Source organism: Schistocerca cancellata, chromosome 3, assembly GCF_023864275.1.
Source record: "Schistocerca cancellata isolate TAMUIC-IGC-003103 chromosome 3, iqSchCanc2.1, whole genome shotgun sequence".
Lineage (NCBI taxonomy): Eukaryota > Metazoa > Arthropoda > Insecta > Orthoptera > Acrididae > Schistocerca > Schistocerca cancellata.
The window spans coordinates 775,810,746-775,838,700 of record NC_064628.1 but is presented as its reverse complement, the minus strand read 5'-3'; the positions used below and the strand labels follow the sequence as shown (position 1 = coordinate 775,838,700).

The following is a 27,955-nucleotide window of genomic DNA, read 5'->3' as shown; positions in this document are numbered from 1 at the left end:
ACTAATGAAATGTTGGTTTACCTTCTTCTGAAAGGTATTCTGGAATTACAAAATGAGATTACTTTGCTTTATGCCTAAGTACCTATTAATAAAAGTGCAAAGGTGTATGTGTGCTTGTTATAGTCAAAACAAAATTGACAGAATTTGAGTCAGTGTAATACTTTTGAGTTCTAAAAGGACCAGATTAATGAAATGATTGTAACAAAATTTATATAAACCTGTAAATGTGACAGCCTGACACTTGATGTCAACATTTTGTCATATGTATCCTAACAATCATATATTGATACATTTCAGTCTGCCCCTTACTCCCCCGCCCTCTACCCCTTTCCCAACCCAACAAGGAAGGAACTAATAGTTATGAAAGCTAGAAAGATGTCTCTCTTAAATGTGCCTGTTGACATTACTGAAATATTACCTTCTGGAGAGCGGCTGGCCATTGTTTCGTTGTAATTTTAATTTCCTTAGGTGAACTCTACCTTTGATAAAAATGGAATTTTTTAAGAGATTTGTTCCTTGATGTTATATGTAGTCTGTGTGTTGCTTTCCAAAACTAACAGATTTTCTCTCCTCCACTCCCACATTCTTACAGGTCCTATATCTTTCAGGTTAGCAGACATGGATAATATAGTTGGAATATTGATGATAATCCACTTTGTATTCAAGTTACCATTGGTTTACCGCATTGGAGATTGTGCAGTCGGGAAAAAGTTAGAACAACACTGATGTGCAGTACCATAAAAATTTGGGCAGAATTAGTGATCTTACAGAAGCTTTTATTTTTCAGGCTGCTTGCTCCTCTTCACGGGCATTGATACTTACAGATAGCGGTGAGTGTTGGCAGTACATTTCGTCCACAGGGGCCTTAAAAAAGCTGCCAAATTTTGTGAATGTTGAGACTGAGATGTCTACATCTGATGATGAGAAGGAAACTGTAAATAAACAGTGTAGACATGGGAAGAGGATTCAGGATGGAGCACTTCCAAATTCGAGTAGTGGAGAATCCCACCAAAAAATTGTTAAAATATGCTGTGGTGAAGCTATTCATGTGGCAGTAACTGCGGCAGGTAAGGATCTTTGCACTGTAGTTTGTGTTATCACAAAACTGTAATGAGGTAATAATTTAAATTTAAGTTCACGCTGATAAATATACACATCAGAACCAAGCAAAATTCGTAGTCCATACAAGAATATCACCACCATTCAAAATAAATGTATTGATACAAACCGTCTATAATCAAAAATGTCAAAGTGTGTATTCTTGATTGATCATCACAATTTTGGTATTTTATCCTTTTAAATTACTGCAAGTTAGTGACAGAAAAATTCTGTACCAAGACTGTGTCTACATGCTGAAACAGTTCTTTGGCTTCGTGAAGCATACCTCTCTGATGGGATGCATAAAATCAGTTTTTTGTTAATGGACAGAACATATATTTTCATTGTCAAACAAAAATAGATATCATAAGTATTGACTTCCTTTGTTGCAAAATAGGTTGTGCCTTCAGTATTCCATCTCCATTGCCTCTCACGAAACATCGTGTGACTGCTGTTGCTTGTGGTATAGAACATTGCCTCCTACTGACAGATGCTGGAACTGTTTACTCTTGGGGAACTGGCACGTAAGTAATATGGCACTCTTGCATTTGATTCCATTACAATACTTTAACATGAGGAAGCTTTACATCTTATGTGATTTACACGCATTAAGCAGTGGCAAATTTTGCCTAAGACAATGATGAAGTCTCAGGAATGAAATAATGCCACTTCCTTCAAAGATAATCATTAATAAAAAGTTTGTGTGTCTAGTTTTGCACAGTTCTTAAGTTATATGGCATATAACTTGAAGTGATGCAATTGTTTACATAAACATTAGAAAATTAGAATATTACCAGAGATGAAAAGGTTGAGGGAGGGGTGAAATTGCTTCTGGTTTTATGAATTCATGTGAATCAGAAAAGACTTTAGAATATAGAAAGAAAAATTCAAACCTTTATGTGATGATTGCTTGTAAGCTAACAATGGTAACTGGTCTCATAATAAACTAGAATTGTGTAACAGACTGTTTGGTGCAAATGTGTGTTATGGTATACTCATTGAATGTTCACAAATTAAACTAATTTCTTACTTCATTATACTTTCAAACATTCAACCTGAAAGGCGATTGAGGTACACAGGAATCATAAAATGTAGTTGGTTTATTTTGTGGTTGGTTAGTGATTGAGATGATGGCAAAAATGACAATCTCTCAGGGGCATACAATTCTTTTAGGAGTAAATGCTTGGCTACCATGAGCCCCCCAGCCTTTGCAGGAGTGTTACTCTCTCTGTGATGCAAGCCTATACTTCCATTATCCCTTTCCCTTCTCTGCTTTTCCATCACATGGTTTCTCTGGTGCAGACTCAACTTGGGCCTGGACCTGGTCCATTTCACTTCCGGTGCACTCTACATCCTTTCTTTAATAAATACATGGTCCTCATTGTTGGGTTTGACATGCTATAAAATTTCCAAAATTTTCAGAAGTGCGGGATTACACAGGGAAGGTCACCCAGTGTGGTATCTCTTTTACTTTTGTGCCTTTCCACCTTGGCTCCCTTGCACCATTGCTTTCCACCACAGTAGCCATCCCATTGTGGTAGAGGGGAGGTGGCCTTAAAGTACCTGCAAGGTGGTAGCCCCTGACCGTGCAGGGATCACACTGTTGGTGCCTGAACTGAAACATCCCCATCTATGCCAAGGAGTATGCGCCCATCATGATTGGGGCATGGACACTCTAAGCAGCGGATTACTGGCCAGTTAACCGTTGCTGAGGGTGGGTTGTGCCCATGGTGAGAACCCCTGTTTGGAGTGAGTTGCATCATGGCAGATGAAGCTTTCTCCTGCTGGTTTTCATAAGGCTCCAGCTGTCTCTTCAGAAGGAAGGAACTCATTCAATGCAGAGAGATGTGACACCCAATTGTTTCCTTCCCTGGCTATGCTGTGGGAGGGACGTCGGGTTAACTGACAAGCAGGGAAATACTCCCCACCAATACCTGGTTTCTACAAGGACGGATGAGGATTCTTTTCTGGCCACAAAGCATAGGACAAGTTTTGGGGAAGTCGCAGCCATCTCCAAAATGAAGAGTGGGTCAGTTTTCATTGAAACAGCATTCCCTGTCCAGTCACAAGTGTTGCTTGCTTGTGACAAGGGGGTAATATTCCAGTGACAATCACTTCCTATAGTAATCTAAACATGGTTCAGGGCATCATTTTCCATTGTGACCACCTCTTGCAGTCTGATGATGAGCTGTGCCAACTTGGGAGGGGGATGTAAACTTCGTCCGTCGTGTCTATAAAGGTCCAAAGGAGAGTAGAGTTGCTACTGGGGCCTTCACCTTGGCCTTTGAAGGTAATTCATTGCCTGAAAAGGTCAAGGTGATGGTATACCAATGTTACGTGAAACTCTGTGTTCTGCCCCCTACGTTGTGCTTCAAATGTGTGAAATTCTAGCACGTCTTCGCGTTGTAATGCCAGGATTGTGGACGGCTGTGGCATGTGAGTGTGCCTTGTGCTCTTTCCATTGTCTAAATAACCTGTGGAGAGCACCATCTCTGTGCTCAGTAGCGTACACTGTCTTCCAGAGAGAAAAAAAGGTACAGGAATGTTATACTCTGGACAGACTGACATACCAACAGGCGAAGAAAATGTATGAGCATCCACATCCTGCTTGCATGATTGTGTTGTAGGCTACATCTATGACAAGGTCACTACCTTGAATGATGGTACTCTTCCCCTATTCTGCATCCTACAATGAGCCCTCGGAGCCATTCGACCATGCCTGCCCCCTGCTGGTTGGGGGCTGTCCTGCTGCTGCTGCTGCTGCTGCTGCTGCTGCTGCTGCCTCCACACCCACATTGGTAGCAATGGCTTCCCAACCACTGGGGATGCCGATCCCTATCACCAGCTGGACACACATCACCTTCGTCTGGCTTCTCACGCCAGGAAGGGGTTGCTCGGGACAACACTTCACTCAAAGGTATCTGCCAGTCGGCAGTAGTTTACCAACCAGTGGCTGAAGGAGCCACAGACTGCTGGCTTCATGTTCTTCAGTCCCTGAAACTAATTCAGGGAGGCTCTGTCGTCCAAACCCCCTAAGGAAAAGGAGAACAAAAAGACGTCCTTGAAGATGAAGGAAATTCCAGTGGCCCCATCGCCGTTGTATCCCATATGTTCTGCTTCTGTGGCCACGGCAACGATCCCAGTGGCCCCTGAGGCTCCACATCGCAACACACAACATTTCTCAGATCCTGTATGTGTTAACATCACCTTTCAACCAGTGCCAACAGGTGAGCCTGGGACATAACTTGCCTCCTTGGTCCCATCAAGCCCTCACAGTATGCAGACAGCACAATTCTCCAGTGGAATTGTAGCAGTTTTTTCCACCACCTGAGCTGTGACATCTCTTAAGCTCGCCTGGTGGAGTTTCCACAAATTTCTGGACTTGGTATATATCAGACGTGTTGCTCTTGATTCAACTTTGGAGACTGTGGCTGTTCAGGTAAGGGCATTTCAGGATTTTATCCTCCAAATGGTGTGGTGCCTCAATACATAACTGTCTGCATTGGTTTCTCAGCTCCCCTCACTTTGCCTAATCATGGGCGACATCAATGCCCATAACCTTTTGTGGGGTGGACATATGATCATTAAAGACATTGAAAACTTACTGGCAAGTCTTGACATAAGTCTCTTCAATGCTGGTGCCTCCAAACTCTTCATTGTGGCACATGAAACTAACCCAGCCATTGATCTGTTTACAGCCATGGTCTTCTCCCATCCATCCCCTGGAGGGTTCACAATGACCTGTGGTAGCAACCACTTTCCAATCTCCCTGTCCCTCCCTGTGTCACTCTCATGGGCACCCATCCAAATGGGCTCTCCAGAGTGCCGACTGGCACGCTTTCACCTCCACTGTCATTCTGAGCTCCCCGCTACATGGAGGCATTGATGCAGTTGTCGAGGGCACAACAGAAGCCATTCTATTGGCAGCTGGCATAGCGATCCCCTATTTTTTAGGATCCCTCCATTGGAAGAGAGTACCTTGTTGGACCTCGGAAATCGCGGAGACCATTAGAGATTGTAGGCAGGCTTTCCAACATCATAAGTGGCATCCATTGATAGAGCACCTCATTATCTTTAAACGGCTATGTGCCCAGGTCCGCCACTTAACAAAACGGTGGAAGCAAGAATGCTGGGGATAGTACGTTTCAACCATTGAACCACATGTACCTCATTCTTAAGTTTGGGAGATCAGAACCCCTGTGCATACCAGACCTTTGCAAATGTACTTGTTATTTCCTTGAGTGGCGCTGTTTTCACTGACCCAGACACCGTAGCCGAATATTTTGCTCTGCATTATGCTAAAACTTCATCTGAGAACTACCAACCTGCCTTTTGTGTCCTTTAACAATGGATGGAGCAATGGCTGTTATCTTTCACTAAATGTCATCTTGTAGCCCTATAGTGCTCCATTCAGGGAATGGGAATTTTTCAGTGCCCTTTGCCCTGATACAGCCCCAGGGCCAGACTGCGTCCACACCCAGATGCTCAGATACCTATCGGTGGATTGTCAGTATCATCTCCTGACCATCTTCACTCGTATCTGGAGCAAAAGTGGGTTCCCATCTCAATGGTGAGAAAGCACCATCATCCTAGTACTGAAATTGGGTAAGTACCACCTAGAGATGGACAGCTATCACACAACTGGTCTCACCAATGTTCGGTGTAAGTTGCCCAAATGTAAGATGAGCCAGCTTCTTCGTTGGCTCCTCAAGTCTTAGGGCCTTCAGGCTCTGTTCCAGGGTGGTTTTTTGCCAATGCCATTCCACTGTTAATTTGGTGTGCCTGGAATCTACCATCTAGACAGACTTTGACTGATGTCAGTACCTTATTACTGTCTTCTTAGATATCCAAAAGGCTTATGACATCACACGGTGACACCACAACCTTGCTACCGCTTCTGATTTTTATCCAGAACTTCTTGTCGCACTGCACTTCCTGCATCCGAGTTGGTGCTTCCCACAGCACTTCCATATTGCTTGAGGTCCCACAGGGTACTGTATTAAGTGTTCTTCTCTATCTAGTGGCCATCAATGGTCTAACAGCAGTTGTGGGGTCTTCAGTATCACCTTCCTGTATACTGACAATTTCTGCTTGTACTATTGCTCCTCTAGTGTGGGTGTTACTGAACACAGACTGCAGGACACCCTTCGAAAGCTGCAGTCATGGGCTGTCACCCATGGCTTTCTTTATTGCTGTCAAGACTCGTGTCGTGCAGTTCTGTTGACATTGTACTGTTTATCCACAACCAGACTTTTACCTGGACAACCAATTACTCAACATAGTGGAGACTTATCTCTTTTTGGGATTGGTCTTCAGAGCTCGACTGACGTTGCTTCCCCATCTAAAACTACTTTAAGTAACCTCATAAGGGAGATTACGCTATGGATCTAAGTTCGTACGTAATATCTAAAAATATGATATACAGTAAATAACTGACTCTATTCTTTAACAGTGAGTGGCTTGCAGGCTACACCTCAGTGTACTTTGCTGCCTCAGTAACACCAACTGGGGTGCATACTGCACTACCCTCTGCAGTTTTACAATGCCCTGATCCTGTCCAATCTCGGTTATGGGTGCCTGGCATATGGTTCGGTATTGCTGTGTCACTGGACCAGATCCACCAGTATGGGGTCCAACTTGCAGCAGGAGTCCTTCGAACTAGGCCTGTGAACAGCCTACTCAACGTTGTTGGCACTAGAGTGAATTGGTATGGGTGGAGGTTATACTTCACAGCCGAACTAAGTTAATAATTGGCGCCTTCTACTGAGCCCCAGACTCCGATGATATAGTTGCTGAACAGTTCAGAGAAAATTTGAGTCTCGTAACAAATAAATACCCCACTCATACGGTTATAGTTGGTGGGGACTTCAACCTTCCCTCGATATGTTGGCAAAAATACTTGTTCAAAACCAGTGGTAGGCAGAAAACATCTTCAGAGATTGTCCTAAATGCTTTCTCCGAAAATTATTTCGAGCAGTTAGTCCACGAACCCATGCGAATTGTAAATGGTTGCGAAAACACACTTGATCTCTTAGCCACAAACAATCCAGAGCTAATACAGAGCATCGTGACTGATACAAGGATTAGTGATCACAAGGTCATTGTAGCTAGGCTCAATACCGTTTCTTCCAAATCCAACAGAAACAAACGCAAAATAATTTTATTTAGAAAAGCGGATAAAGTGTCACTAGAAGCCTTCCTAAGAGACAATCTCCATTCCTTCCGAACTGACTATGCAAATGTAGACGAGATGTGGCTCAAATTCAAAGATATAGCAGCAACAGCAGTTGAGAGATTCATACCTCATAAATTGGTAAGAGATGGAACTGATCCCCCATGGTACACAAAACAGGTCCGAATGTTGTTGCAGAGGCAACGGAAAAAGCATGCGAAGTTCAGAAGAACGCGAAATCCCGAAGATTGGCTAAAATTTACAGACGCGTGAAATTTGGCACGGACTTCAATGCGAGATGCCTTTAATAGGTTCCACAATGAAACATTCTCGAAATTTGGTAGAAAATCCAAAAACATTCTGGTCGTATGTAAAGTACACAAGCGGCAAGACGCAGGCAATACCTTCGCTGCGCAGTGCCGATGGTACTGTTACCGACGACTGTGCCGCTAAAGTGAAGTTACTTGAACGCAGTTTTCTGAAATTCCTTCACCAGGGAAGACGAATGGAATAGTCCAGAATTTGAAACACGAACAGCTGCTAGCATGAGTTTCTTAGAAGTAGATACCTTAGGGGTTGCGAAGCAACTCAAATCGCTTGATACGGGCAAGTCTTCAGGTCCAGATTGTATTCCAATTAGGTTCCTTTGAGATTACGCTGATACAATAGCTCCCTACTTAGCAATCATATACAACTGCTCGCTCACCGATAGATCTGTACCTACAGATTGGAAAATTGCGCAGGTCGCACCAGTGTTTAAGAAGGGTAGTAGGAGTAATCCATCAAACTACAGACCTGTATCATTGACGTCGGTTTGCTGTAGGGTTTTGGTGCATATACTGTATTCAAACATTATGAATCACCTCGAAGGGAACGATCTATCGATATGTAATCAGCGTGGTTTCAGAAAACATTGTTCTTGTGCAACGCAGCTATCTCTTTATTCGCACGAAGTAATGGCCGCTATCGACAGGGGATCCCAAGTTGATTCCGTATTTCTAGATTTCCGGAAAGCTTTTGGCACCGTTCTCGTGATTTCCTGTCAGGAAGGTCGCAGTTCGTAGTAATAGACGGCAAATCATCGAGTAAAACTGAAGTGATATCAGGTGTTCCCCAGGGAAGCGTCCTGGAACCTCTGCTGTTCCTGATCTATATAAATGACCTGGGTGACAATCTGGGCAGTTCTCTTAGGTTGTTCGCAGATGATGCTGTAATTTACCGTCTAGTAAGGTCATCCGAAGACCAGTATCGGTTGCAAAGCGATTTAGAAAAGATCACTGTATGGTGTGGCAGGTGGCAGTTGACGCTAAATAACGAAAAGTGTGAGGTGATCCACACAAGTTCCAAAAGAAATCCGTTACAGTTCGATTACTCGATAAATAGTACATACAATTCTCAAGGCTGTCAATTCAACTAAGTACCTGGGTGTTAAAATTACGAACAACTTCAATTGGAAAGACCACATAGATAATATTGTGGGGAAGGCGAGCCAAAGGTTGCATTTCATTGGCAGGACACTTAGAAGATGCAATAAGTCCGCTAAAGACAGCTTACACTACTCGTTCGTCCTCTGTTAGAATATTGCTGCAAGGTGTGGGATCCTTACCAGGTGGGATTGATGGAGGACATTGAAAGGGTGCAAAAAAGGGCAGCTCGTTTTGTATTATCACGTAATAGGGGGGAGAGTGTGGCAGATATGATACGCGAGTTGGGATGGAAGTCATTAAAGCAAAGACATTTTTCGTCGCGGCGAGATATATTTACGAAATTTCAGTCACCAACTTTCTCTTCTGAATGCGAAAATATTTTGTTGAGCCCAACCTACATAGGTAGGAATAATCATAAAAATAAAACAAGAGAAATCAGGGCTCGAACAGAAAGGTTTAGGTGTTCGTTTTTCCCGCACGCTGTTGGGGAGTGGAATGGTAGAGATAGTATGATTGTGGTTCGATGAACCCTCTGCCAAGCACTTAAATGTGAATTGCAGAGTAATCATGTAGATGTAGATGTAGTGCCCCTCCATGGCAATCAGGGGCCAACAACGGCTATTCAGTTGTGCTTTACATGTTCACGGCTCCCCTAAGTATCCAAATTACCATGCCCTTTTTAGTCATAGGATGATCCACCTCTCACAGCAGAGACCCAGAACTGGGGTCACAATTGTAGTTCAACTACAGTGCCTCTGCTCTGAACTCACTTTACTCACTGTTGCCTCTTGCGAAGGAGCAATCATGTACACCCCCAGCGTGTGTCCCCTGAACTTGGATTTGTCTCGATTTATCCTTTGGAGTGAAAGATTCAGTTGACCCCATGGTGTTTTGCCACCTGTTCCTCATTGTCCTCGATTTCTGGATTCGAAACAAGGTGCAGTGAATTACGCTTTCTGCCAAATGCATGGAGTGTCTTCCCCGCTGGATTGGTGGCTCTCAAACAAGCCCTCAGCCACGCTCATTCTTGTGCTGGTAAGATGCGTCCAGTCTGCAGCAATTTCCTGAATAGTCTTCAGACTATAGACCAGTGCTACCTTTCTCTTCCCAAGACCTTCTATATGACCTCCCTCAAGCTGGATGGTCAGTCATCCTTGTTAGAAGCTGCGGACATCTTGGTATCTCGGGAATGAACATGTCTACTATGTGGCAAAGTTGGCTATTAGGGTGCTGATAATCGAAATGGGGGTCCCAAAACTGGACCTTTGATCGACTCTGTGCCATCAATTGTTGGAGTTCTGGAACTCAGAATGATCTGCCCTGAACTCCCCAAACAAACTGGTGGCAGTAATGGAGACCACAATCATGTGGCAGTCTTCCCTTTGCACTTCTCGCAGGGAATCCACTACACATTACCTACACTTGGCTGACCCATGGCCCTAATCCCTGACGTGAGGACCCGCCTTACTGCTAATGAGGTGTTCAGCTTACAGTTACCTACATTGTACCATACTGCCCAAATTTGGCTGCTGTACGGTGATATCTTAACCTTCCTGACACTACCTTTGATGCTAGTGGACGACACCAAAGCAACTGACCTGATTTTACGTTTCATTGTTGTAGGTGGTGTCTACCCATCTTTGTGAAGTGGGGCACTTTGGCATCATTGACCATTTGAGGTGTTTGAGGGGTATCTAACTGCTCTGGCCCAGTGGACACATGGTGGTCCTAGCACAGTGGTCTGGCATGGCCTCTATCCATCCCACCTTCTCTCTCTCTCTCTCTCTCTCTCTCTCTCTCTCTCTCTCTCTCTCTCTCTCTCTCCCTCTCCCTCCCTCCCTCCCTCTCTCCCCCCCTTTTTTACCGCTTTTAATGTTTTCTTTCCTAAAATTTTATTGTCTTCTCTGCGCTACTTGTTCTCATACGGTAATGGTTGATTAGGTGGTGCTGGCTGGTTGCAGAGGGCGTGTCTCCCACTGCATATCGTTCTCCAGGGACCTGCAACTGCATTCTGGGCAGAGCAGCTTGCCCACCCTACCCCTCTGTCCCCTCCTACTTCTCCTTGATTTGTCTGTCTTATTGTATCTTGCTTACAGTCAGGCTTCCCAGAATTTTTGTTTTGTATCCTTCTTTTGATAATTATTCGTGGATCTTGATGACCTCGTAGTTTCGTCCCTGTAAACCGAACAACCAATCAAAAATGACAAGCCCATGTGTTGTAATTTTGGAGCTATATTGCAATTTGCTGTTAATATAACCACTATGTGATTTGACTTTCCATTGCTCAGCTCCCAAGGAAGTAAAGGCGAAAGGATTATTAAATATAACACACTGACAAAAGTAAAGATCAAAAACATATTGAAGTGTGGTGTATAATGGAAAATAACCTTCCAGTCCCATTCTGTTTTCAGTTAGTTGCCAGTAAGTAAGTCATTTGTCCCCCTGTTCAAGCAATCGTTTGTTCCCATTTTTATTAATCACTTGCCAATCATATTAAGTATCTTTAGAAACTAAGATGATGAGACTTACCAAACAAAAGTGCTGGCAGGTCGATAGACACACAAACATACACACACAATTCAAGCTTTCGCAACAAACAGTTGCTTCATCAGTAAAGAGGGAAGGAGAGGGAAAGACGAAAGGATGTGGGTTTTAAGGGAGAGGGTAAGGAGTCATTCCAATCCCGGGAACAGAAAGACTTACCTTAGTTTGTTGCGAAAGCTTGAATTTTGTGTGTATGTTTGTGTGTCTATCGACCTGCCAGCGCTTTTGTTTGGCAAGTCTCATCATCTTTGTTTTTAGATATATTTTTCCCACGTGGAATGTTTCCCTCTATTATATTCATAAGTATCTTTAGAAATTGACAAGCCTTTGATGCTTTGTAACAGTGTATAAACAGTCCACAGATCAGAGAAGCAAGAGTGTGGTCATTTGTTTCCAAATCCTCACTATTATTGGCAGCACATGATGTCTTTCTTTAGTAATGTGGGTGAACAGAATACCTAGAGAAAATATGTAAAAGTGTTAAGCACTATTGTATTGGTTTGCTGATTGCACCACCAGCATCACAAATAAAGGAAAAAAATTGCACAACTGGACTGTAATATCTATAGTAAGATATTTCTTCTGTGTATGTCTAATTGAAAAGAGTTGGAAAAATTTTAGGCTATCATTTGGCAGGCACTGAGGTGAGAGACAAAAAGAAGATAATTTGTCTGCTGAAAGAAATTTAAATTCCTTACTAATGGATAGTCTCAATCTCCATTAAGAAAAATAGCTCAAGTTTGTTTGCCCAAGGAACTTCTAGTAGTTGAATTTAGGAGAAAAAAGAACACTAGCGAGCTATCGGTCCCAAAAGTCCATCCCGCCTGAAAATTTGGGCCATAATTCTGATTTACACAGTTGTGACCTCTTTGAATGTACAGCTTGTAAACTTTCCTGCATGCACATTGTGCATGCAACTGCCTAATGCCATAGTGAAGTACAGTACAGTGGCATGACAAGAACCACCCTACTATTCACAGAATGTTTTTAACAGTATTCTTGCATTTCTATTTTGCAGCAATGTATATGCCTCAAAATCCAAAAGAATACACTTAAGCAACTGAAGTATGAAATGAAGTCAACTGGTTTTGATTTAAAATTCAATCCTGCCAGTGAAGTTGAAGAACAGCACATCTGCTGTGAATGTTCTTCACTTTAACAATACAAGCTTTAAAATCCAAAGAAACAATGCACAACATCAGTGTTAATTATTAAATAGTGCTAAACTACTTCTTTACTAACATACTCATTTGTTTCATTCATTTACACTGCATTTGTGAATTAAACATAAAAATGTTCAAAGCAAACAGATCTTGAGCATTAGCTACAGGTTAGAAACGACACACTTTGACGCAATTAACAAAGGACATTACTGCTGTCAAAACAATATTTCATAAACCTCTTATGCACACCATTTTACAGCACTTTGCACTTGGGTATTAAGTGGCTGCAGTGGAGCAACCAATGCACACACAAGATTAAAAACTCTACTTTCAGGTCATAGCTGTGTACGATCAGAATATGCCCCAAATTTTCACACAGAATTGATTGCTGGGGCTGATATATTGCAGTTGAGCTTTTTTTTTCTCCTTAAAATATGAGGGTAAGATGATCATCTCTTGTTAGTGTGTAATGAATGCAGTAAGGAAAATGTAGTAGTAATATACTGCTGCACAGAGTGAGGTGGTGCAATAGTTCATACATTGGCCATGTGTTCGTGAGGACAATGGTTCAAACTTGCATCTTGCATCTGGACATTCAAATTTAGGCTTTCCATGGTTTCCCTAAATCAGTTCAGGCAAATGGCAGGATGATTCCTTTGAAAAGGCACAGTAGATTTCCTTTGCCATCATTGACACAGTTCAAGCTTGTGCTCAGTTTCTAATTACCTCGATGTCGATCAGACTTTAAACCCCATCTTCCTTCCTTCCTTACTTCCTTCCCTCCTTCCTTCCTTCAGTGAGTCAGTCAGTCTGTGTCAGTTTACAGCCGCATAATATTTTGCACCCTTAGGTCTCGTTAGTGAAGAAAATTATGGGGAAATGTAGTGGATGTTACTTGTGTTATTATTGTATTATTATTTACTGGTTTCATGGGTTGTTGTAAATGACGTTTTGGTAATGGTTTCCTGATTATTACACTTCAGAAGAGAATATATACTGACATACTTTTCATATGAAGGTTTGTGTTTTACATGCCTTTACCAGGAGCGTCTACATAATAAATGGAAGTTATTGTCCAAAAATTCTTGTAGCTACTCATTTAAATAGTGATAATGAAAGTAAAGTGTATAGAACCAATCAAAAATTAACCGGTGCCAGTTCCATAATACTTCCCATATACAATAAGCTAGAATACTTAGCAGTTTTTTTAATTAAGTCTTGTCATAGTTTTCTACACCCAATTTTCTTAACAATAGAAATGATCTGTAGTAAATATTTTTATTTAATTTTGTGTTTTACTGTCCGTAATAGGATACTTGCAGGTATATTATAAATTTGTATGTTAATACTAGATTAATTTTAACATTCTAATTTTTGAATAGGCGTGGTCAGCTTGGACTGGGCACATTTGAAAACGAAGAGAAACCTTGTGAAGTGGAGGTTTTGAGTGGACTGCATGTAACATTTGTGGCAGCTGGTGGATGGCATTCTGCAGCTGTCACATTATCCGGTGATTTGTACATGTGGGGATGGAATAATTCAGGTCAGTTAGGCCGACCGGCTTTTCGTAGAAGAAAAAGTGCCAATGGCAGGCTTGATGACTCATCAAGCACAGCTCTTGAAAGGAAGCTCTCTGAGAAAGGGACAGCTAGGTCACCTGCTGACAAAGGTAAGCCACACAGGAAAATGCTGTGTCACCTGACAACTTTCAGTTGTTGGTTTTGGACTCTGAAAACACCAATACATGTCATGATAAGCCATGGAAAGCAGTTTAAATCATTGCCACTGAATGATCATGGAATTCTGAAGGGGCTGTAGGTGTGGCTTTGTTGTTGCTGCAGCAGGATGATATGCTAATGTAGTTCCACCTTGAGTCTGAATATACCACAAGTGACACACTCAGGAGGAAAAGGAGTTGTGAAACATTATTCAGTATGGATCAAAGTACCTTACAAAGGGAGTGTGGCATTTTTTGATCACAAATTTGGTAGAAATTCCACTTAAGTGGTTTCTGAGAATATCGGCATAGAAGGTTCCTCTGGTACCGAAATCTTAATAATGATAACCAGGTAGCAAGCTGATCCAGTGGGCAAATGCTTCGGTGTCTCATTCAGTATTTAGTCTTGGATTCGTGTTCACCTCAACATTTTAAGAAAAAAATCTTATGTAAATTGTTCACCAAAGTAAATATTTCAGTATTAAAATTAGTTATATCCTTACTGTGGATAAAGATGGCTAATATTTATTCCATTTCATAGTCATATATTATAATGTTCTTCCATTTATCATAGCTAGCTTAGACTACATTATTTTGTAGTGTTACTATAATGTTAATTTGTGTCTTCTGCACTACACAAGTATTGGTGTGGAAGAGTCATCCATGCCAAGTGGTGTAGAGATTCACACATGATGATCAAGGATTTTGATGAAATTTTGTATGAACAGTTGCACATGTTCCCAGTGAACATTGGTAAAGTTTTATGATCATTAATTCAATATTTCCAGAGATATGGTTATTTGACACCACAGTGCAACTATCAATAGTGCACCATTGAGTTTTTGATAATTTCGTGACATAATATCTCTGGTAATGTTTTCATGAAACAAACAAAACTAGGTCATCTTGTACTCTTAAGTGAAATAATAAGAAAGAACTTTCCCAAACAATTTGTGTATGGATAATCTGAAGCAGTCAACTGAAAAAATAGACTTTTAAAAAAACTTGAAGTTCATTTTATATCTCTGGAAGTATTTGTGGGGATAAATCTGAAATTTTGCACGTAACTACTTGCCAATAGAAGAAATTAGAATCTAAAACTTAACTGTCGTGTTGTTTTCAAATAGTTTACAAGTTTCGGCCAAAGTTGACGTTTTTTTCAAAAAATGGCTATATATTGCCCACTTTTGTAAAAGTCTTCTGCAAACTCTTTCAAACTGTTCCCATTAGAAAGACCATGTTCTAAACCACCAGCTATGCGGGGTAGCCATGCAGTCTGAGGAGTCTTGTCACGGTTTGTGCAGCTCTCCCCATCTAAGGTTCAAGTATTCCCTCGGGCGTGTGTGTGTGTGTGTGTGTGTTGTCCTTAGTGTAAGTTAGTTTAATTAGTGTGTAAGCCTAGGGACCAATGACCTTAGCAGTTTGGTCCCAGAGTCCTTACCACAAATTTCCAATTTCAAAACCACCTGAAAACTACATTTGGTTTTGCAGTGCGAGCATTTACACTAGGTCTTATAATTAAATTTTCCACGAGACATTTAAGTCTCATCTTTATCTATGATAATGATTGAAGCTGAGGAAATGAATGAAAATTTGTGCCATGGCTGGGACATAAAGAGAGGTCTCCCTGCTTATTAGGCAGGAAGGCTGCCCATTACACCACCACAGTACTATGGTTAACATTTTAATTCATTTACTGAGCTTCCATAATTTTTGTAAATAAAGATAAGACTTAAATATCTAGATGAAAATTTAATTATTGGACTTAGGTAGTCCATGCAGTAATGTTAACCATAGTGCTGTGGTGGTGTAATGGTCAACATTCCTGCCTTGTAAGCAGGGAGACCCGTATTAAAGTCCCGTATACGGGTAGTCATTCGAAATACCTTTGAGCACTTATATTGAGCAGCCACCTTAGCAGCCCACTCGCAATGGAAGTATCTTCAACTTTGTAGCTACAAATACAGACCTTATTGACAGTGTCAGTATAGAAACAGGGATTAGTGATCAGGATGTCATTATAGAAACTATGATTGCAAACATTAACAAATCAGTCAAGAAGGCTAGGAGAGCATTTCTACTAGATAGAGCAGATAACCAGTTATTAACATCTCACTTAGTGAGTTGGCATCACTTAGTTCCAGTAAGATGGATGTGGGTGAATAATGGGCAAAGTTTAAGCAGACTGTAAATCGTGGTCTGGAGAGATATATGCCTAATAAGTGGATAAAGGGTGAAAAGATCCACCATGGTTCAAGGAGGAAATTCGGAGGATGGTGAAGAAGCAGAGGCTGTTGCAATCTTGGTTCAAAACAGAATGCATAAATGATGACAACGAAGGTTAGTAGAGATTAGAGCATCTGTGAAAAGATCTATGCATGAAGCATACAACTACTACCACTGTCACACCTTAGCAAAAGATCTGGCAGAGAACACAAGAATATTCTGATCATATGTAAAATCACAAAGTGAGTCTAAGGCTTCTATTCAGTCTGGTGTGGCAGTTGAAGATAGCAAAACAAAAGATGAAGTTTTAAATTTCATGTTCAAGAAATTGTTCACACAAGAGAATTGTACATACATACAGTCATATTTGACCATTGGACAGACTCATGTGTGGACAACGTAGTAATAAGCATGTCTAGCATAGAGAAACAACTGAAGGATTTGAAAGCAAATAAATCACCTGGTCAAGATGGAATTCCGGTTCGATTTTACAAAGAGTACTCTACAGCATTGGCCCCTTAACTGGCTTACATTTACCATGAATCTGTCGCCCAGCACAAAGTCCCAAGTGAGTGGAAAAAAGCGCAGATTACTCGATCATGTAAGAATGGTAAATGAATGGACCTGCAAAATTACAGACCAATATCTCTAACTTCGGTTTGCTGCAGAATCCTTGAACATATTCTCAGTTTGAATATAATAAACTTTCTTGATGCTATGAAGCTTATGTGCATGAATCATGATGGTGAAAGCATCACTCGTGCGAAACTCGGCTTCGTTTTCTCACATGGTATACTGAGAACTGGATGAACAGCAACAGTCAGTTTCCACATTTCTGGAAATCATTTCACATGATGCCACATTGCAGGCTGTTAACGAAGGTATGAGCATATGGAATCAATTCATAGATAGGAGAGTGGCTTGAAGACTTCTTAAGTAATAGAACCCAGTACGTTGTTCTTGGCTGCAAGTGTTAGTGACTACAGGAAGGTAAAAGACAACTTAGACAAAATTTCCAGTTGGTGTGACAAATGGCAGTTAGCCTTAAATGTGGAAAAATGTAAGCTAATGTTGATGAGTAGGAAGATCAAACCTGTAATGTTCGGATACAGTATTATTAGTGTTCTGCTTGAGAGCAAGTTGTTTAAATATCAGGGCATAACATTGCAAAGTGATAAGAGGTGGAATGAGCACATGAGAACTGTGGTATGGAAAGTGAATGGTAGACTTCAGTTTATTGGGATAATTTTAGGAAAGAGGGGTTCACCTGTAAAGGAGACTGCATGTAGGACACTGGTGTAACCTATTCTTGAGCACTGCTAGATTGTTTAGGATCCATATCAGGTCAGATTGAAGGAAGATGTCAAAGAAATTCAGAGGTGGGCTGCTAGATGTGTTACTGGTAGGTTCAGACAACATGTAAGTGTTAAGGAGATGCTTCAGGAACTCAAATTGGAATCCCTGGAGGGAAGGTTATGTTCTTTTCTAGAAATTAGATGTAGAAAATTTAGAGAACAGACATTTGAAGCTGACTGCCTAACAATTCTACTGCTGCCAACATACATTTCGTGTAAGGACCTCAAAGATAAGATATATGAAATTAGGGCTTAAACGGAGGCATACAGACAGATGTTTTTTCCCCTCACTCTGTTTGCAAGTGGAACAGGAAAGATATGACAAGTAGTAGTACATGGCAGCGAAGAGTGTGCACCAGAATGTGCTTCGTAGGTACAATATCTGTAACAGCATTGGTCGCCACATCAAGTCCCTCTTCTAATGCATCAGTACTGTTCTGTACATACGGTATACTGGGTTCTTTTTTGTTTTGGAATAATGTAAACATAGAATGTTTAAGTGTTGATACTAATGTACTTAGGTAAAAAATGGATGTTTTGTGATGTTCCCTTTTGAATTGTTACCTAATAATTGTACTGCATTGTGCCTAATTCAGCTCCTCACTCAGGAGTGGGCGAGATAAATACTTGAACCGAAACTGCTGTAGAATGGAAACAGTATGTTTCAGCACATTGGTTCCAATTCAAAATATTATGTACCCCCTCCCCTGTACAACTCCTAGAAGTTTATAATGGAAATTTCTGAACACCCGTAGAAGGCCAGTAAAAAGTGCCGGGAGGAGATGCATTGAAAAAGGGCCCAAATTCCACAGGTATCTTGTATTATGTTCTACACTGTTTAGTATTCTCTGGGGAAGGCAATATCAAAACTCTTGATGACTAGGAAGCGAGATAAAATCCAAATAACTTGAAAATTTCAAAAACTTGGGTCTTTTGTCATGACTCGTAGTGACATATTCCAGTCTATTTCTGCTATACCGTATTTACTCGAATCTAAGCCGCACTTTTTTTCCGGTTTTTGTAATCCAAAAAACCGCCTGCGGCTTAGAATCGAGTGCAAAGCAAGCGGAAGTTCTGAAAAATGTTGATAGGTGCCGCCACAACTAACTTCTGCCGTCGAATATATGTAGCGCTACACAGGCATCCTTTGTAGGCACAAAGACAAATACTGGCGCCAAAACCTCTGCGTCAGTAAATAAAATTTAAAAAAATAAAATTGAAAGACGAGCTTTTTTTCTCCGCCAGAGTTTCGACCACTGCTTTTTCATACATAATCCAACGAAGTAAATACAAATTCCGTATTGTTCATCTTCGAATTTCAATGTACTACGAAAATCCGACTGGTAATACTGGGATTTTTGTCAATATGGCCAACTCTACGTTCCGAATTTTTTCCTACCTGTGAGAAGAGATGGTTGCTAATAGGAACCTGATGAAATGTGAATCACATACAGTATTCTCTTCACCATAAGAATAATACGAATATAAACATTTTGCCATGTATTCAATCGTGTTTGCTACTATCTCATTTAAATCCTGTCTGCCAAATAAACTACGAAACTAGAGTGAGACAACAGCAAACGCGGAAGAATATACGTATCCTGTCATGTTTATATTCGTATTACTCTTATGCCTAATAGTGATACAGTCAGAAATGAAGCACGGCAACTGACTAGATTTTTAAATCTAAGATGACTAATTTCTGTGCAGAATTTGATGTACTAAAGAAGCGGCCGCCAAGATTTTCAAACGGAGAAAAATTTTCGCCAAACTCTCGTTCAGAACATGTTCTATCATACGCAGTCTATTATTTGGTTCTTGTTGATCATTATCAAAGAAAGCAGCAGTGTAAGTAACAACAAATAGCAGTCTCTTGCCATTGTTTCGCTAATGAGACGATTCCTCTCTTTTTTAAATTGTAGGCGGCGGTAGCGCGCACAGAAAGCAAGCCATGCCGCGAGCAGCGACAGGCCGTAAACACGCACTATCAGAATGCGACAAACAATGCATGACACAGTATAGTAATGCATTTTCAGCTTCGAGTGACTGACGTAAACACCTATAACATAGAAAACGGCACTTATCAGATCAAAGCAAAATAAGCAATCGATTCAAACCAGACGAAGCACATGAAAAAGGAAGGGTATCCGTATAAATACGGACGGAGCGCCTGACGCATAGCAATGGCTACCTGGTAAAGCTTAACTGCTAAGCTTTAGACTCGAACCAAACTATTGTAGCTGTATCGTCATTCATTCGACCTAAATTGTGTCTCATATTACAATGGACCAACTTTGTTTCGATTTGGAGGTGCTGCCTAAAACTTTTCTCTCCCCTTGAATTTCGAGTCTCAAATTTCAGGTGCGGCTTAGATTTGGGAATTTTTTTTTCCCCTTTATTTTTAGTCTCATTTTTCAGGTGCGGCTTAGATTCGAGTGCGGCTTAGATTCGAGTGCGGCTTAGATTCGAGTGCGGCTTAGATTCGAGTGCGGCTTAGATTCGAGTGCGGCTTAGATTCGAGTGCGGCTTAGATTCGAGTGCGGCTTAGATTCGAGTGCGGCTTAGATTCGAGTGCGGCTTAGATTCGAGTGCGGCTTAGATTCGAGTGCGGCTTAGATTCGAGTGCGGCTTAGATTCGAGTGCGGCTTAGATTCGAGTGCGGCTTAGATTCGAGTGCGGCTTAGATTCGAGTGCGGCTTAGATTCGAGTGCGGCTTAGATTCGAGTGCGGCTTAGATTCGAGTGCGGCTTAGATTCGAGTGCGGCTTAGATTCGAGTGCGGCTTAGATTCGAGTGCGGCTTAGATTCGAGTGCGGCTTAGATTCGAGTGCGGCTTAGATTCGAGTGCGGCTTAGATTCGAGTGCGGCTTAGATTCGAGTGCGGCTTAGATTCGAGTGAATACGGTAACTACGGACTCAAACTAGTTGTAGACTTCACAATTTAACTGTGCAATACCAAGTCAGTGGAGATAATGGTAGCAAAAATCGTTGCATAACAGCTGCAGCACACAGCGTATAAATATCGTGCTGGTTTTACACAATTGTCACATTGTGTAAATTTAAGTGAAGTCCACAGCAGTCTTCCTGACATATTTTTGGGGTAGATTCATGTTACAGACAGTTATTAGTGTCTCTTTTTTCTTGTATAATGCTGTTGATGTGCTAGTTTAATTCTGGTGTAAGGTATAGTGTACTTAGTGTTAGCATAGTTTGCTGTCAGTGTGGACCTCTGATATACACATGGAAAATTGTATGAATGTGTTGGTATGTTCCAGTGGCTTAATCATTGCTGGTTCCTTTTAAAGTGAGAAAACTAGAATCCCTGTTGCCATAGGGGCCCCAGCCAATAGCTGTGCAACAGCAGCAACGGGTGGGTTTCTTTACCACATGTTCTCAAACTTGATAAGTGTTGGAGGCCAAAGTCAGAAGAGGTCTCTTTCATGATCATAAGCTTCTGTTTATTTCAAGCTACTTGAATCTTTTAAAGGTTTCATTAATGTTGTGAGGAAAACTATACTGCTGGCAAGATTATTTCACTGACGGGATTGTTTGGGAAGAAATTTTGGTAACACAGAACCAAAAAAATTATTTTCCAAATGTGATAGTCTCAAATTGTTAGAGCTGCATAAAAAAGAAAACTAGTCTTTCTATTTGATTCCTTGATCAATTTCATTTTTTATAAAAAAATTTTTTGTGGAGCTGAGTGTGTTGAGAAGCAGAAAGAGAGACTGCTTACCCGCAGTTCTTGTGACTCAACCTCATTTCTTAGTCATTGGGACTTTTGATATTACCTTCTACAGAGAGTAATAACCAGTTGTATAGCATAATAAAGGATGTCAGATTTAATTTGAGTGCCAGTGGAACATGGGGCCCATTTTCAGTACAACTCCTCTCTATTCTTTTTTTTAGAGCATCATATGCTTGCATTGCAAAGCCAAATAGTTTAGGTGATTTAGAACATGATCTTTCTAACAAAAATATTTTAGTTTGTGGAAGACTTTTTTTAATTGTGGGGGCAAAAATAGCCATTTTTGGCATTTTTAGAAAAATCAACAACTTTGCTTTCAATTTGTAAACTATTATAAATCAATAGGAGAATAAAATTTTGTATTCTATGACCTTATATTGATAAGTTATGTGGAAAGTATCAGGTGTGTCCCACAATTACTTCCGGAGATATAAAAAGCTAAACTTCACATTTTTGAAGTGTCTATTTTTTTGGCCAAATTTGCTTAGCATTATCTATATGCAAATTGCTCAGGAAATGTTTTTATTATTGTGCTAAATAGAGTGCAAAAACTTGTAAAAGTTAGTCAAGTTTTGTTTATTTCAAGAAAATATTGCTGGGGATGTTATGTCTCAGATTTGCAGAAAACTCCCATGTGTACTGTTGATAGCTGCAATATGGGGTCAAATAAATGACCCTATCTCTGCATGTATTAAACTTGCAAAAGTAAAACTTCACTAGACAAAATAAATCTCGGGTCAAAAGCCTGGTATGAGTGTGCATAGGACACAATATTTCGGCAATCTACCACATTGCCATCATCAGGTGTGCTGATGTACTGACCAGCGGTGAGCCAGTGCCAGGTATATATAGGACAATCCCCCTCCCGCTCCTCTGGGATGTTTGAAATTGCTAAGAGGCAGAGAAACAAACAAAATGGGGTGGGACATTCTGCAAAACTAATGGATGATACATGAAGGGAGTTCTTTTACTGGATTGCAAAAGGAAAGTCATAGAAAACAAACAAATGGAAGGCAGATAGATGCCATTAGGGAAAAAAATGCTGATGTGATATGAAGAGATTACGATACACAATCCAGTGAACTGTCTGAAGGAAGTTATTGAATGCTATCCAAGAATTATCCTTTCTGACAATTCTTCAAAATCTTGTTAGTAGTCTGGACAGTGTCAAAGTCACAAAGGTTCTTCTCCAAAAAATTTCCATTTGCCTTGACTTAAACTGGCCCTGAAAACTAACAAAAACAGTTTCATTGGACACACAATTTCCACAGTCCTTAATTACCAGAGGCACCAGCTGGTCGAGTTTGTACTATTTGATTGTTGTGGGACTTTGTCGGAAAAAAGGCGGCACAGTAGTAAGACCGGAATCACATTTAGGATGTCAGGGCTCAAATCCATGACCATAAAGATTTAGGTTTTTTGTTCTTTTCTTAGACTGTTTTGGGCAAATGCTGTGATAGTTTGTTTGAAAAGGACACTTACATCCCCCAGTCATTCTCCAGCTACTGCTCCTTGTTCATATTGTAATCGACGAGAGATTGTAATCTAATCTTCGTTCCTTCCTGTTATGGGGTTGTGCCTCTTACCTTTCTCTCTGTCAATCAATCTTCTGCTGAAACTATTTACATGGAGTGAGATAAGTTGTTGAAATAGTATTGTGGGTTTCTAGTGCCCATCTCCAGTAAAAAAAAAAAAAAAAAAGTTCAAATTGGAGCTCATATTTATTTAAGTGATGTCAGAAAAGTATTACTGATAAGATGAGAATTACAGGCACTTCATAATGGAAGGTAACTCTGAAGATACAGTATTTGATTAGGTTGTTACACTTAGGTATGATGGAAAGGCAATAAATTTGTCTGACAATCAGTTGCTTCTAGTGTGTTGGTCTGTCAGTGTCATACACAGGTAGTGTGTAATGTCACATTTCCAATAGGAAAGTTCTGCCATTTTTGCTAGGATATTATGGCATAATCAGTAATTTGTTACTATTACTGCTTCATGTATGTTCTAAATTGAAGACTGTTCAACAATTACGTGTAGAAATATTGTATTACTCACATATCATTGACTGTTTTCAAATTGTTAGCTACATAGAAAACCATTACAGAACCACCAAAAGTTGTATCCATATGCCATTTGAAATCCTAACAACATATGTCGCTCCCATTTACTGATATTTATCAGGTTTAGTTATTTGAGAATGGTTTTTAGCTTGTTCAAATGATTACTCCGCGGCATGTAATATGAGTTACTTTCCTTACATTTTATGACAGTTTCATGAAAATGCAAAGTAGATGACAGATGGTGATCAGTGAAGATCAATGGTACAAATGATGGTTTTTGCCAGATTTTGTTTCTTCGTATTAGACTGACCTAGAGGAGGAATGATACTTTGGGCTTGAAAATCTCTCCAAAGTAATTGTTACTCTTCACATAGCCCTCACTATATAATTGAAATCTTATGTTGTACTCATCAGGTGCCCAAACTATCACATTGACAGGTGTTTACATATTTCCACTTTGAAGCCCATTCACTGCATAAGCTAGGCTTAGCAAGTTTTCTGCTTGCATAATAGAGGGTGGTGCATAGCCTAAGTCTATGTGATCTCTTCACTATTTTAGTTTACTTTTGTGGCATACTATTCTGAAAATTTGCAGAGTGTACATTCATCCCAACCATCGATTCTTTGTGTTGCAATTTCTACAAACAGAAGTATGTTTTGTTTTGGAACAACCCCTTCTCTCATTTGCCAAGTGTGTGGCAGTTACCACTGTAATTATTGCCATTGCTGTTGTGGTCCGGTATCCTGTCAATGGAGAGATTGTTAAAAGTTTAGCATAGCCCAGTTGGACAAGAACTAGCTAAGAAATATGAGTTCTGAAGCATCTGCCCAAACTCCATCTGGCACTTTTCAAATACGTAGTCTTCCTCTCCCTTCTCCTCTCTCGCCTCAAATACCAATACTTACATGGGAATTGGGTGTTTGAGTATACTGCAATATGTGTTATACAAACACATAACAAAAACTTCGTGCGCACAATCCCCCGATTTGATTTTCTTACTTGCAGTCATCGCATAACTCGCAACAGATCTTGTAATGTGGCATGACAGGACTTTTTTCTAATGGTGGTTCCAACCTTGCACAAAATTGTTGAAGGATTTATAAATTTAGTGTCAGTGCTGTATTTGTATATTTCTTCTATACAGGATCTACTCTGCTTCCTTCTTTTGATAAATAACATATCCCCTTCTCAGGGTTTGTATAGTATTTTTTGTAGTATAGTAATAGAGGATGGCTAACTACTCATTTGCAGATTAATTATGGTTGGCACATAAGTCAACTTAGCCTGTTTCATGTATTTGATCTGTGTTTTGTCTAATTATTTCTATCCCATAGGTGGTGATGTTGATGACAGCGGTTTCTCTCAGATTGGGTGTAGAAAGTATGATGAAAGCTCAGGGGTCCATAGTGATGAAAACAAGGCAAAAAAGCGGAAAGCTGGTGCTGATGAAGATGATGCATTTAAGACTGATGAAAAAGACAGCTCCTTTGAAAAAGATCCGTCAACTCTAATTGGAGTGCCAATGCCTGTAGACTTCCCATCTGGTATCTATGCCAATGTGAAGGAGGTGGGGTGTGGAAGCCGTCACACAATAGTACTTTTAGGTTAGTAGCATAGTGTTTCAATAAAAATAAATAGCAAGTAGGTATATATTCACATGAAAATGGGCCTGGCTTTTTCATTATTTGCTCAATGCAGGGGCATTTTAGTTTCTCATTATGTACAATTATCAGTGACAGATTGTTTGTTACATTTATGCATAATATTTCAGATGATGGTTCAGTGTGGGGCTGTGGTTGGAATGCATATGGACAGCTAGGCAAGCGACCAAGTGTACTCCTTAATGTCGATGAAATGACAAGGCTAACACTACCATCTGCCAGCAGTAATGGAGAGACCGGCAGTCTGAAAGTTGTAGGTGTAAGATGTGGAGCATGGAACTCTGGTTTGTTAGTGGAAGATGACTTGTCTGCGTGCTGACTTTTTGTTGCTCAAAGTATTGTACAAGATTGTGCCATATTTATTTCTGTGATCTTATGAGTGATATACTTTACAGCTTATAATATTTTAAAGCAAGTCCTAAGCACAAAATAAATTTTTCTTTTATTCCTAAGTTTTATTAGGTCTGTATGTACAAATATGTTGCTGAAGAAAATATCAATTAAGTTTTTTATACATATGCAGTCTTTTATTTTTTATATAGTGCAAATATATACATATAAATAACTTATTTGTTTATTAAGAAATATCTTGTGTAATAGACTGAGTAATGTGAATGTGTGTCATTTTGCTTGACTGTTATATTAGCAAATGGTAATGTGTGGATCTAAACTTCAGATTTTTTGTAAGGATTAGGTATTCAGGCCTTGACATAAAACATTATCTCTGTACATTCATCTAATAATCTTCATAGGCTGGCAAGCTGTATGGTATTATAAGTACTTAACAGATTGTTAAAAAGACATTTCCTCTGTTTCTGAGTGTTCCATCAGTATAAAACATGCAATCATAAATGTCCTTAACATGACCTTCACAACAGAAGTATCTTCGGGTTAATTGATAAAAGTACTGGAGGGAAATACTAGTTTTCTCTCTGCTGTTTATCAGTAATTTATTTTATTAAGAACAAAGTAACAAGACCTGAAAAGCTTTTCCTTTCTCAAATTGTTCGCTCATTATTTGAAATTGTGCTAATAATCAGAAACATCAAAGATAGTTAAACTTGCTTTTAAATTTTGCTATTGTGAAGTTCTTAAAATTTTTGTCCTAAGCCTGTCATCAACTTTAGTACTTCCATTTAAGTACTTACACATTGTCATAATTACTGAATTAAATTTTTCAATACCTGCTAATACCTAACTATAATTTTTGAAGCCTGCTAAGACATGAATATGAGTGTTGCCTTTTTATTGTGAGAAATTGCCATTCTGTTGTTCCCAAAAGAAAATAGCTTTTTGTAAAATAAAACTTTTTAACTGTGTGCTTATTGTGTTTTGACTACTCATGCTACTAATCTGTCCAACAATACTGAAACAATCTAAACATTCAGAACAAAAGTTAAATATAAATTTGCCCTTGACCAGTAAGGTGGTCATAGTGATCTGTGAAAAAAGAAACAAATGATTTATTCAAAAATAGCATTGAAAATAAGCCATGTAATTCTGCTTGCTGCACAGAGAATTTTCACTGGTTGTGAGCAATCAAATGAGCCAGTGGCACGTGGCATGACTAGCGTTTTGATCTGCCTGCCAGATCTTACATGATAGCCAATTTCATACTCTTAGCTGCTATGATCTAACTTCATGCTACTAGAGGGAAATGGAAAATTATGGAACTAAATGAAAAATGTTTTAAAAGAAATTGAATATGTTAATGGGGCTACTGATATTAAACATTTTCTGCTCACAACAAGTGCGGAAATATCAGCTGTTGAAGTGTTCAAATGTTAGAGCAGAAAAGACCCTTCATTGTTACCTCCTGAAGAAATGATTATTCGTCGTTTTTTTAATCATTTCATTCCTGAGAACACCTGCACATGATTTGTGCCACATTTTTGTTTAGCTTGGGAAAGTGTTTTTTGTTGTAATGAATCATACCACCATGACAAATTTAGCATGGGTTGTACCTGTGTTTCCACAAAGTTGGACTTCGCAACTCTTTAACTTCTAACTGTAGTGATGATAATTTATTGGGGGAAGCAGAAATGAGTGCTGAACAATTTCACTAAATTTCCATAGTTGTGAGCTCTCGGAATCTTGTTTCAAAAGATGTGATGAGCTGCTTTATCTTAGCTGGATAAATGTCGAACTCGTATTTTGGGATAGTTTTAAAGAAACCAGGTGACTGAAAAATCTTTAAAATTCTGTTATGGAACTGTGCCCATTTGCCTCCTCAAACAAATTGTAACTTTTCTATGAACACTCTGATTTGATTGTGCATGTCAACTCTTAACTGCTCTTTGCCCTGCAATGATACGTTTAAATTGAAATATAAATTTGTCAGCGAGGACCACTAGGTCTGATTCCATTTTCAATCTTTCAGACAATGTATGTCTTTCCCCTTCATTTTAAGAGAGAGAGAGAGAGAGAGAGAGATTCCCTCACGAGTTGCAAAGAAAATATCAACAACTTTCGCTCAACTTAGCCAATGAACTGTGCAGTGTCAAGGTATGTCCTCATATTGCACTTCCATTAAATTGGCAACGGTTTACACCTTGACACCAATCAAAATGAACACACTTGACTGCAAATTTCATCGTTACCCAGTTCCACTGCTTCAGCATTACCCCTTTGTGAGTGAAACAAAGAATAGTCAAAAGATGTTTACTGAATACTCATCTGAGTTATTTTTAAATGAGAAGTGAAACCTTGATGCTGCCCAGTCATTTGTGGAGCATTTTCTGTGACTACAGTATGGAGTTTATCTCACTTCAAATTCGCATT

The 27,955-nt window shown here is 39.9% G+C and overlaps 1 protein-coding gene across 1 annotated transcript in view; it reads left to right on the top strand.

Moving 5' to 3' along the window:
- The window catches only part of LOC126175820 (probable E3 ubiquitin-protein ligase HERC3), a 34,134-nt gene extending 7,639 nt beyond the window's left edge, over positions 1-26,495 (top strand). The window contains exons 3-7 of the mRNA XM_049922813.1: positions 788-1,067; positions 1,496-1,622; positions 13,787-14,073; positions 24,848-25,117; positions 25,285-26,495. Of these exons, the coding sequence (XP_049778770.1) occupies positions 788-1,067; positions 1,496-1,622; positions 13,787-14,073; positions 24,848-25,117; positions 25,285-25,493 (1,173 nt within the window). The 3' untranslated portion in view covers positions 25,494-26,495. The remainder of the gene's footprint in view (positions 1-787; positions 1,068-1,495; positions 1,623-13,786; positions 14,074-24,847; positions 25,118-25,284) is intronic.
- Positions 26,496-27,955: the final 1,460 nt, after the last annotated feature.